We start from the raw sequence: 12,527 nt of genomic DNA on the forward strand, positions 1-12,527 counted from the left end.
TATCTATATGCTTGACTGACCATGCCAATGTGTTATCTTTTTTGACTGACACCCAACTCTACTGCGTGCGTATGCTCAAGGAGAAAACAATGCGTGATGGTTAACACAAACAACTATACACACTACACTAGGACTACATGTGTAGACTCACTAGGTATATCTGACCAGGTTGTTGGTCTGAAATTCATGAACACATACATCCGACCACTATACAAGGCAGATTGCACTTTACTTATGAGAGATTTACATTAGTAACTAGTTAAATATATACTAACATTATTTACATTGACCTTCCTACACACATCTTTTACAGTTGCTGTCATCGTACATACACACAGACACACTCATGCTATACAGATTTTTAGAAATACTATTAAGCTTGAATAAATCAATCAGTAACAGAGTTTAAAACAATAACGTATATAAAAGGAAAAAAAAAATAAAACCAACCAATATAGGTATGTTATTTAACAGTTTCGTAAAATGTTCAGCAACACAAGCTATTAACAAGACACTTAGGTATCCGGCTCCGGCTCCGGCCCCGGCCGAATATAAAATTTTACTATCCGGTCATATCCGGCCCCGGCCGGATATCAAAAAGTACTATTCGGTGCACCCCTAATATATAATATATATGTTTATATATATAAACAATAACGTTAATATTCACCCAGATACCACTTCTGCCCCCCCCCCCTTTTTTTTTTACCAACTGGTTCAGACCAGTGATAGACTCCTTGCGTATTAGAGAGCTAAAAGCATGAGATTGCGCTAAACAAAAACATTGGCAAAACTATTTCTAATCGCACCGACTTATTATTGTTAGTCTAGAATCTAGATCTATTACAAATTTAATGACATGATTGATCCAAACTCATTGATACAACTATATTATAAATAGCTTTTTTAAAAAATAAAGTATTTTTTTATATTTTCTTGTTTTCGTGAGTTTAGGGCTATTACAGAGGTCACGGGGATTCAACTTAGACTGTTAGTGTAAGTAGGCCTACATAACCCTATCCCTAGGCAACGTATCTTTAGTATTGCCATCTATAGATGCAGTCTTACAAGTATTACCATATTGTGACTGCTATGTCAACAATTTCTTTTATATAACACATTAGACCTACACCTCTCTCTCTCTCTCTCTCCGTGCCCTCCTGCCATCTCTTCATGTTTAGAATGTGTTTTTACAGTTTTTATTGTTAGTTTGTTTTCTAAAGTAGGTCAGGTCAAGTAAAGATAACTTGTATGCATATAAGCCCCCTTTAATTCTCTTCTTCTTCGGTTATCTCCCTTTTTCTAAATGCGTATCAAGGACAGTCGACTGTATTCTAGTCCTAACAGTTTCATCCCAAGTACATAGCAACGTAAGTTTTTAAATTATTATTTTTGAATTACTTGATTATCAATACTTCCTTCCGTCCTAGTTACATAACGATAACAGTTCACTATTTGATTTTATCAATTAATAAATCATTAAGCTTTAACTGCGAACTGCCCTACATAATGCCATTGACGTTGCCGGGATTGTTTTTACGGAGTGGGGTTCAAAATGTACCCAATTTTTTTTCCTTGCATATGAAGTTGATATTCCGACGATTACGGGAAATTCACCCCCTCTACTTCTTGCTGGCTGCGTCCATGGATTTTGGTGACTGTAGTTTGCTTTAGTTTTTCTCAGGAAGACCTCGTAGATTTACTTTATTGATGGATCCCGCGACTGTAATTTTGTAATTGTTGTTTGCTTTAGTTTTTCTCGTTTCGTTGCTCGAATTCTCGTAGATTTACTTTATTAACTCTTTCTCTCCTAACTGACGATACCAGCGTTGATTCCACCAGAATGTGGTAAATAATTACGGAGAGAAAGAGTTAAGAGAGCCCAGCGCCTAGTAGGAAAACAAAACAAAAAAAAAACATGTCAAATGTCAATGTATGAAGTAGCCTATTATTTATTTCGGTGTGTTTGTGGACCCCCCCCCTTTTCCTCCCCGGCAACGCCTTTGCTGCTGTAAATTAAGTTGCCATTTCAGACCTTGCGATCTATAGGGCAGATGATATAAAGATCATATGTTTCTGTGGCCCACGGTTAACGAGGGTGTCATGTGGCCAGCACAACGACCAACCACCTTTGCTTTTCCCCAACTAATGTCAGATACCCTTTTTGAGCTGCGTGAACTCAGAGGCGCCCTACGATCCCGAGATTAGAAATCCCAGACTTCACTAGGATTCCAACCCAGAACCCCGGTTCGGAAACCAAGCGCTTTACCGCTCAAACAGCGCGCGCCCCCCGCTGCTGTAAATTATCATCATAAAACTTCTCATCCTCACCGTGGCGCTCGGGTGCCTAAGGACCGAGTCTATTGCACTAGCGGGGATAGAAAAAAAACCCCGATCAACCATGTCAGTATCCACATACCGTTCCTGAAAGGACACCTGCATGGCTGCTGTAGTATAGAGAAGGAATATGAGGGCGTTTCCCTGATGTGCTCGTCAACTGGCCTCGCTTCTAATCGGAGCGCTTTGAGATATGAGCTATCGGTAATAATTTACATCTGCTTGAATCTTTCTCAGACAGAAGATTGTTCAGAAAGACAAAGGGAGACAAGCTTCCATAGGTCTTGAGTCCCAAGAGTTATAGACTCAACTATTATGATAATTAGAAAGGAGAAGAAGAAGACTTGACTGTAACTGCTTATTATTAAAGAACTTTCTCAATGTTTCATGGTACCGATATGACAGTATTACATCTAGTTGTTCGTCTCCTAGATAGCAGTGTGACCTAGCCATGCCCACCCAGCCCTCCCAGAGAAAGATCTAGGTACGATAGCCCAGTTGTGATGTTATCTTCAAGTGTCCTTATTGTGTGTGTGGGGGGGGAGGGGGAGTTAAAAAGAGAAGAGACTATGTGAACGATTGAAAAATTAAACCGCCGCTTGCAGACGTTACGATCTACTGGCCATATGATGTAAAAGTAAACCACCGCTTGCAGACGTTACGATCTACTGGCCATATGATGTAAAAGTAAACCACCGCTTGCAGACGTTACGATCTACTGGCCATATGATGTAAAAGTATACCACCGCTTGCAGACGTTACGATCTACTGGCCATATGATGTAAAAGTATACCACCGCTTGCAGACGTTACGATCTACTGGCCATATGATGTAAAAGTATACCACCGCTTGCAGACGTTACGATCTACTGGCCATATGATGTAAAAGTATACCACCGCTTGCAGACGTTACGATCTACTGGCCATATGATGTAAAAGTATACCACCGCTTGCAGACGTTACGATCTACTGGCCATATGATGTAAAAGTATACCACCGCTTGCAGACGTTACGATCTACTGGCCATATGATGTAAAAGTATACCACCGCTTGCAGACGTTACGATCTACTGGCCATATGATGTAAAAGTATACCACCGCTTGCAGACGTTACGATCTACTGGCCATATGATGTAAAAGTAATTTGTTTTTATGGCCGACAGTTAACGAGGGGCAACATGTGACCATTACAGCGACCAACCACTTTTACTTTACCCAACTAACGAGTCAACTACCGGTACATAAAGTTGTTGCTCACCAGACGCAATCCTGCTCCAGTTGTTGCTCCCCAGACGTCTGTTTCTCGAGACACAATCCTGCTCCAGTTGTTGCTCCCCAGACGTCTGTTTCTCGAGACACAATCCTGCTCCAGTTGTTGCTCCCCAGACGTCTGTCCCTCGAGACACAATCCTGCTCCAGTTGTTGTTCCCCAGACGTCTGTCCCTCGAGACACAATCCTGCTCCAGTTGTTGTTCCCCAGACGTCTGTCCCTCGAGACACAATCCTGCTCCAGTTGTTCCCCAGACGTCTGTCCCTCGAGACACAATCCTGCTCCAGTTGTTGTTCCCCAGACGTCTGTCCCTCGAGACGCAATCCTGCTCCAGTTGTTGTTCCCCAGACGTCTGTCCCTTGAGACGCAATCCTGCTCCAGTTGTTGTTCCCCAGACGTCTGTCCCTTGAGACGCAATCCTGCTCCAGTTGTTGTTCCCAAGACGTCTGTCCCTTGAAATGCAATCCTGCTCCAGTTGTTGTTCCTCAGACGTCTGTCCCTTGAGACGCAATCCTGCTGCAGTTGTTGTTCCCCAGACGTCTGTCCCTTGAGACGCAATCCTGCTCCAGTTGTTGTTCCCCAGACGTCTGTCCCTTGAGACGCAATCCTGCTCCAGTTGTTGTTCCCCAGACGTCTGTCCCTTGAGACGCAATCCTGCTCCAGTTGTTGTTCCCCAGACGTCTGTCCCTTGAGACGCAATCCTGCTCCAGTTGTTGTTCCCCAGACGTCTGTCCCTTGAGACGCAATCCTGCTCCAGTTGTTGTTCCCCAGACGTCTGTCCCTTGAGACGCAATCCTGCTCCAGTTGTTGTTCCCCAGACGTCTGTCCCTTGAGACGCAATCCTGCTCCAGTTGTTGTTCCCCAGACGTCTGTCCCTTGAGACGCAATCCTGCTCCAGTTGTTGTTCCCCAGACGTCTGTCCCTTGAGACGCAATCCTGCTCCAGTTGTTGTTCCCCAGACGTCTGTCCCTTGAGACGCCATCCTGCTCCAGTTGTTGTTGCAACAAGCGATACATTAGAGTGCAACACGCGTGGAAATACAGTCCTACGGGCGTATCTGTACACAGCGAACAATAGAAGGTCTAAAGATCCGCCGGTATGTCCTTAGTTTCTATTATGCTATGTTTATGAGTGAAATTAAATACAATTTGTTTACCCCGCACTTTTGTATCCCCCCCCCCGGGCTCTCATCCGGCGGTAAAACTTGTATAACCCGCGGGTAATCCGGATTGCTAATTAACGTAGCGTGTTTTGAACATTCTAAACATTGAGTCAAGATTGGAAGCTTTTCTTAGTTGCTTCAACAACTTTTGATTCGCTACTACATTATTGTCTGCGTTCTACATTATTGCCTGCGTTTTAAAGTGCATTACATTAACATATTTACATAAACATGTGAATCATTTTTTGTTTATTGAAGATTGTGTCGTCTCGCCTCATCGTATACTGCACACTGCCGCCTTCAGTGTGGGTTGTCCTTTCCTAGATATTAATTTACGACTCCCTGAGTTGACAGAAGTTTACTTTCTATAATAAAATCTTACAGCGTTATGATGGCGTGGAGTTATAAAATACAAGTTTGATGACTTGGTTATCTAATATAACATTGGCTCTACATAGTCAATGTGTTATTTTCATATCATATAAGCTTAGGAACAAGTCCTAATTCTTTGTTAGCACAGTCACGTAAAGCTTGAATGCTGAATGATTCCATTGGCAAGGGAGGTAACATGAATGAAGGCGGTAACAGAGCAGGAAGATCCAACAGAAAGAGATTCATCGTTCTCGTGGTTGTTCTGATTGCCGCTACAGCAGTCGCTCTGACCGTGGGTCTAGTACTTCACTATCAGATCAATGACGAGGACGGCAAGGGAGAGAAGGATGTCACAACGAGCAGGATGGGGGTTTTGGTGGATTGCCTCCCCGAGTTGAGACGAAATGAGGAGAAGATGAGTGGGAAGGAAGACGAATGTCAGCGAAGAGGGTAAGTACGCTTTTAACTCATTACATCTTGTTGCGCTGATTAAGACGATCCATTGAAAGCCTATCTTTTTACTTGCCTACTTCATTAGCTAGGAATGAGTTAATAAGGAACCACTTGCCAAGTTTATCACACGACACCTAGGCAGGGTTGAAAATATATATTTCGACCAAAACTTTAAAAAAAAAAGAGCATTTTATAAAAAAAAAGGGGGTCGACCCTAACTCAACTTCATGGCTTATGTCTCCTCCAGCCGACATTCTAACCCATCTGCTAGGGAGGTGCTTATGACTATAGAAGATGTATTGTTTGTTTCAAACTTACTTTAAAGCGGTGACCTATAAAGGTCAACTTATACCACCACATCAGTCAAGCACAATTTCTTTCCCTTGTTCGAGATACCAAACAAAATAATAAATATACCAATAATTAATCAACTAATTGGTTAATTTAAAAAAAAAATTAATTCTTGTGCTGTCTGGTAAAATAAATAATTGTGCGAAATTTCAGCTTGATCCGAGATAGGATATCGGAGAAAAAACGTGTACAAACCCTTTACAAACCCTTGACCAGACAGGCGGACAGAGTGAGTTGATAGAAACTTTGTAATAAATTTAAAAGTTCTGTCTTTAGATCCATTCGCTAAACAGGTCAAGTTGTTGAAGTTGTTGCCAGGAGATACAAACATTCGAATGCAGCAAGATGGCCGATTTGATTTATTAATCTATAATTATAATAGGCCTACAAATTAGTAAATTTATCTACATATATATTATCTTGATCAAGTTCCAATGACATTTTTATCCTATTGAACTTTTGTAAAGACCACAGCGATAGACAATGGAATAGATCTATGAAAATCATTTCTAGACTGACAACTCTTAATTTTACAATAATATTGTCTCAATGATGATGTAAATTTGGATGCAAACTTTCTTTCTTGAACTTTGGTGAACTAATCAGGTTAGGATTAGAGTTAGGGTTTGTTTTTTCAACAAGGTTCAATACATTTCAGTATAACTAACTGGTAAGACGGGTTCGGGTTAGGTTAGTGGGAAAGATTGCACTGACTGTAATGCTAGTTCTAGTAGTTCAACTGTCTCAAGAATGGTGCTATACTTCTGACTTTGTTGTTCTAAGACAATTAAAGATAATCTAAGACATTCATAGATAATCTAAGACAGTCATAGATAATCTAAGACAGTCATAGATAATCTAAGACAGTCATAGATAATCTAAGACAGTCATAGATAATCTAAGACAGTCATAGAAGACAGTCATAGATAATCTAAGACAGTCATAGATAATCTAAGACAGCCATAGATAATCTAAGACAGTCATAGATAATCTAAGACAGTCATAGATAATCAAAGACAGCCATAGATAATCAAAGTGGCTGGCAGAAAGGACTACAAAAAACTTTATTTTGCTTAGGTGAAGAAGTCAAATTAATATTCTATTTATCTATTTAAAAACCTATATATCTTATTTTAATTGTTGATTTCTCTATGTTGAAGTAAAAAAGACTAGACTGTCACTCTATTACTTAAAATTTATTTCAAACCAAATAGGCAACTAATTACCGATAATGTACTCCTAATTAAAGATCAACTGACAAGCAGTGAGATATTGTTTAAATAAAGCTCATTTTTTTAGTTGGCAACAGTCAAGTTGGGCTTATCATAACAAGCAAAATATAAAAAAAACTTTAATTTACAACTATAGCTCTCAATAATGTTGAAGCTATTTCCCTCATTCGATATCGAACAAAATAATTTATTACCAGTATTGACCAGTAATCAATGCACTAATATTTTTTTTTTATTGATTCATGTCTTGTCTATGCCAATAAATAATTTTGCGAAGTTTCAACTTAATCCGAGAATGGGTGTGAGAGAAATAACGTGTACAGACTTTTTTACCAGACAACAGACAGAGTTGATAAAAGTTTTGTAAAAAATCTCCTATTACTTGTGTGATTTGTACTTAATATTTCCATCAGGAGGCTAAACACGAACCTAGACCTTTTATTTTGAGCAGGTGCCTCTGGAGAAAGCTCTCAGATAAAGGGGCGCCATGGTGTACATATCCTAGAAGCAGCGGCTACATCCTCAACGGCGCTATCAACGAGACCAACCAGAGCTACAGCGCCGAGCTGACTCGATCCCCCGCCGCACTGGCTTCATACCAGGAACCTGTTTACGATCTCCTCAGTGTCCACATCGAATGGCAGACTGAGAATCGGGTCAGGGTCAAGGTGAGGTGCAAAAGTACTGTTGACGGTCGTTGACTTATAGCTAGCTAAATATAACTTTTGATATAATAATATAGAATATAGACAAATTCAACTTGAGATGAAATGAAATAAACGTATGTTGAAACAAAACTAACAACACGTCTTTACAATCTGGCTTTCAGGTGTTGTCTGGCTTACTTAACACAGCTTACGACAGCGCCGCATATCTTGCATCATTGTACAAGATTAACATTAAATTAATGCTCTCTCTCTCTCTTTCTCTCTCTACAGCTAATAACAAATACTCCCTTACGATGTCACCTAGGAAACACACACATACATACACTACATAACAAAAGAGAAATAATAAAGATTTTGTCACGTGACATCCAGATCTACTATTGGCCACTGAAAGGAATTAACTCTTCTTTAAGCGGAGCAAAGTTTGTGGTACTCGAGCCCCCATCCATCCCATTCATCCCAGTGGCACAACAGGCCATGGAAGTCACATGGAGTTCACTGGTCTGCTTCAACACATCTTTCCGTTCCGATCTCTCTTTCGTTTTTCTTCTCCATGCCCGAACTCCTAGCTGTTGTAGATCTGCCTCTTCATCATCAAGCCATCATATTCGTGGTCTGCCTTTGAGGCGCCACATATGTATAGAATAAATCACTAATTGTATAATTGATATGCTCACTTTTTCAATGTGCAGATTACTCCCAAAAATGTGCAGCGTTGGGAGCTACCTGCTTCAATTCTCAACATTGAGTCAAGCAATGGATCGGTCAACAAAAATACTTCTTTGTATACAGTGACCTTCACAGATCGACCTTGGGGCGTCGCCATCACCAGGAAATCTTCCGGATCTGTCATGTGAGTTTAGGTCAATCTGTCAACGCTCAAAATGGCGAACTTGTAAAATAAAATCGAAACGAAATTACAAAACATAGTTCATCCAGACATTTTCGTAAGTATAACACAATTTTGTTGGCTAAAATATTTTCAATATGTTTGGCCTCCAAACGAACGTAAATGAGTAGGCATTAAAACAAGTCCGTTTAGTTTCGTAGATAATTTTAAAGTATTTTGTATTCCAGAAAATCCAATTCCTCGATTATGCAGCAGTGAGGTCAGGGTGAGTGCTGGAAGTTCCTTGGCGCCAAACATTTTCCTGCATTTTGAACCTCAAAAATTCTTTGTCCTGGCGTCAACAACGCCCTTTTCTGGTTGTAAGAATAGGTCATGACACTTATGTCAAAAACAACAACAAACAAACAAAACAAGACAAACACAAGCTAATTTTAAGAGTACCTGTATCAATTGGTGTGTACAATAATGTAATTATATTTGTAACAGATCTAGACTAACAATAAAAAGTATTTATAAAAATAAAAAAAAAGGGTAATTCGAACTCATGGTTCAAACTTTCTCAGGCTTCTCAAGCCAACACGGTAACCACTCTGCAAGTGGAGAGCCTAGAACTTTGAAAATTGTAAAGTTATTTATTGTTCTATAGTCTCGTCCTATTTTTCCTGTTGCGTTCTCTAAGATTCTTGTGTTGTCAGGTCAAAGAAATACTTATGGATGTCCCTGACTGTAAGAACACATCCAGCATGTTTTCTAACAAAACTTGAAACATTCCTGATCCTTACATAAATTGTTGTCTTTTTTTTCCCCCACAGTTTTAACTCCTCATTTCCTGGTATGCTACTATCTGACCAGTTCCTACAGTTGACCACAAGGCTGCCTAATGAGAATGTCTATGGGTTTGGTGAACATCGCCATGAGAGTTTTAAGCACGACATGAACTGGAGACTGTGGTCAATGTTTACAAGAGATTCAGGGCCCAATGTAAGATTGCAAAGATTACAATCTGGGTCTAAAGTAAAGTCTTATGGGCTAGGTTCTGGGTCCAACATAAGATCTTAGGGGCTAGGATCTAGGTCCAACATAAGATCGTAGAGATTAGAATCTGGCCCCAACATAAGATCTTAGGGGCCATGTTCTTATCTTCGTATCTTATATAATACAGACATTACTTCAAAAAAAAAGATGATTACGTCCTACGCGTCATGCATTCAGTCATGCATATTAACCAATGACTTCAATTCTGCCAAGTCACTGGTTTTCCTGGCTAGCTCAGGCAACCCATTCCAGGCTCTAATAGCACTAGGGAAGAAGGAGCATTTGTACAGATTTGTCCTAGCATATGGAACGAGGAGTGTGCCTTTATCTTTGTGTCTTTCTGAGTATTTTATTAAATTTTGTTTTTGTATTTGAAGATTATGGTTCACTGTTTTATGTATAATTGCTACTTTAGTTTTGAGTCTTCTACCCTGAAGGCTTTCTAAATTTAGTGATTTTACTAAAAGTGTTACTCTAGTCAAATGTGAATATTCGTTTGTTATGAACCTCACTGCTCTATTTTGTTTCTTAATGTTTTCTTGAGTTAAGGGTCCCAAACAGAGGATACATATTCGATTATTAGCCTAACCAAGGTTAAATAACATTTTAGTTTAATGTTCTTATTTGATTTATAAAAATTTCTTTTAATAAACCCTAATGCTTTGTTTGATTTTTTGATAGTTTCATCAATATGTGGATTCCTTGACAGTTTTATTATAACACCTAGATATTTTGCGTTTTTAGTCCGTGTTACTGGTTTACCATCTTATATATATGAATAAGATAAGTGGAATTAATTTGTTTTAGTTTTTTGTTACTCGTAATAACTGACATTTTCTGGGTGGAAAGACATGCTCCAATTTGATTTCCATTTCTGTAAGTCATCTAATTCTCTTTGTAAAATTTCTGTATCTTGTGTTGTTTTTATTGTTCTATATATTATGCAATCGTCTGTGAATAATTTGACTTTTGTTCCTGAACTAATGCAATTTGGTAAATCGTTTATGTAAATTAAAAATAGCAGTGAACCTAAGACTGTTCCTTGAGGTACACCTGAGTTTACTGTTATTGGTGTTGATTTAGAGCTATTTATTATTACAGTTTGTTCTCTCCCTATCTAAAAATATCCAACACACTGATGCAATGGACCATCAATGCCAAAATATTTTAATTTTTTAAGCAAACTATGGTGGTGAACTTTATCAAAAGCCTTGAAAAAATCTAGTAAGATAGCATCTATTTGCTCACTGTTATCTAAACCTATTGAAGAAAAAAAACGCGTTTAACCAAATTAAAATGTATAAGGTTATTATCAGAAAGAAGTCATGCTATTTGTTTGTATTGTCATAACCTTCAATGTATGCATATTTATTTTTTTGATTGTCTAACCGCGCGACTCTAACCCTAAGTCTAATCACCTTTCGTTCTTAGTCTGACTGGAACCTGTACGGACAGCACCCAGTGTATATGAATGTTGAAGATGATGGTCAAGCAAATATGGTGCTACTGAAGAATACCAACGCTATGGGTGCGTTTTATATATTATATAATGTCAAGATACTGCTATTTTTAGTATGTTATATGGCCTATTGTTTTTGTTATATCAATATTACCTGAATTTGTGTGTGTGTGATGTTATTTATGTGTGTGTAATGTTAGCTGTTGATTCTGCAGACATTATGGGTGACCTATTGACTCTACACAGTCATGGTTTGACCTGATCTCTTGACTCTACACACTCATGGTTTGACCTGATCTCTTGACTCTACACACTCATGGTTTGACTTGATCTCTTGACTCTACACTCATGGTTTGACCTGATCTCTTGACTCTACAGACTCATGGTTTGACCTGATCTCTTGACTCTACAGACTCATGGTTTGACCTGATCTCTTGACTCTACTGACTCATGGTTTGACCTGATCTCTTGACTCTACACTCATGGTTTGACCTGATCTCTTGACTCTACTGACTCATGGTTTGACCTGATCTCTTGACTCTACTGACTCATGGTTTGACCTGATCTCTTGACTCTACAGACTCCTGGTTTGACTTGCTTGACTCTACACACTCATGGTTTGACCTGATCTCTTGACTCTACACACTCATGGTTTGACTTGATCTCTTGACTCTACACTCATGGTTTGACCTGATCTCTTGACTCTACAGACTCATGGTTTGACCTGATCTCTTGACTCTACACACTCATGGTTTGATTTGATCTCTTGACTCTACAGACTCATGGTTTCACTTGATCTCTTGACTCTACAGACTCTTTGTGTGACCTGATCTCGTAACAAGACTCTTACTGTAATGCGATCTTTGACTCTAATTACTCATGGTGTGACTCAATCTATTGACTCTACAGACTCATGGTTTGACTAGATTTCTTCACTCTGCTGACTCTTATTGTGATGCCTTGAATTGACTCTATGTGTTCGTTGAGTGACCAATTAATACTACACATTCTTCGTGTGAATTGATCTGTTTAACTCTACTGAATGTTTGTGTGACTCTAAACTATTGACTAGCCAGTCTCATGGAGTGAGGTCAATTTTTTTTTACTTTTAGGCTCTTGATCAACAATCGGGTCTATGAGAAAATAAATATTGACTACTATCTAATCAGCATAACACAGTGATGCCCGAGGGCCAGATCAGGCCCATGACGAGGTTCTATTCGGCCCTTCAAAACATCGGCACAAAGTGTAGAAAGAAAGAAGAAAATGAGTCGGTGGTAACTCTTGCTACCATGTTGCTCATATTTTGAATAGAGACATGAAGCTATTTCCCGACGCGT

General features: G+C 39.2%; 1 protein-coding gene across 3 annotated transcripts in view; it reads left to right on the top strand.

Moving 5' to 3' along the window:
- Positions 1-1,241: 1,241 nt before the first annotated feature.
- LOC106075122 (sucrase-isomaltase, intestinal-like) overlaps positions 1,242-12,527 on the top strand; it is a 42,625-nt gene continuing 31,339 nt past the window's right edge. For 2 of the 3 annotated variants that reach the window (XM_056012768.1, XM_056012770.1), the window contains exons 1-6: positions 1,276-1,370; positions 5,288-5,589; positions 7,627-7,843; positions 8,536-8,696; positions 9,506-9,674; positions 11,160-11,256. In XM_056012768.1, coding sequence (XP_055868743.1) covers positions 5,303-5,589; positions 7,627-7,843; positions 8,536-8,696; positions 9,506-9,674; positions 11,160-11,256 — 931 coding nt within the window. In that variant the 5' untranslated portion in view covers positions 1,276-1,370; positions 5,288-5,302. Of the gene's footprint in view, positions 1,371-5,282; positions 5,590-7,626; positions 7,844-8,535; positions 8,697-9,505; positions 9,675-11,159; positions 11,257-12,527 lie in introns of all 3 variants that reach the window. The other variant, XM_056012769.1, reaches the window with a different exon arrangement.

The sequence above is a fragment of the Biomphalaria glabrata genome, chromosome 15 (genome assembly GCF_947242115.1).
Source record: "Biomphalaria glabrata chromosome 15, xgBioGlab47.1, whole genome shotgun sequence".
NCBI lineage: Eukaryota > Metazoa > Mollusca > Gastropoda > Planorbidae > Biomphalaria > Biomphalaria glabrata.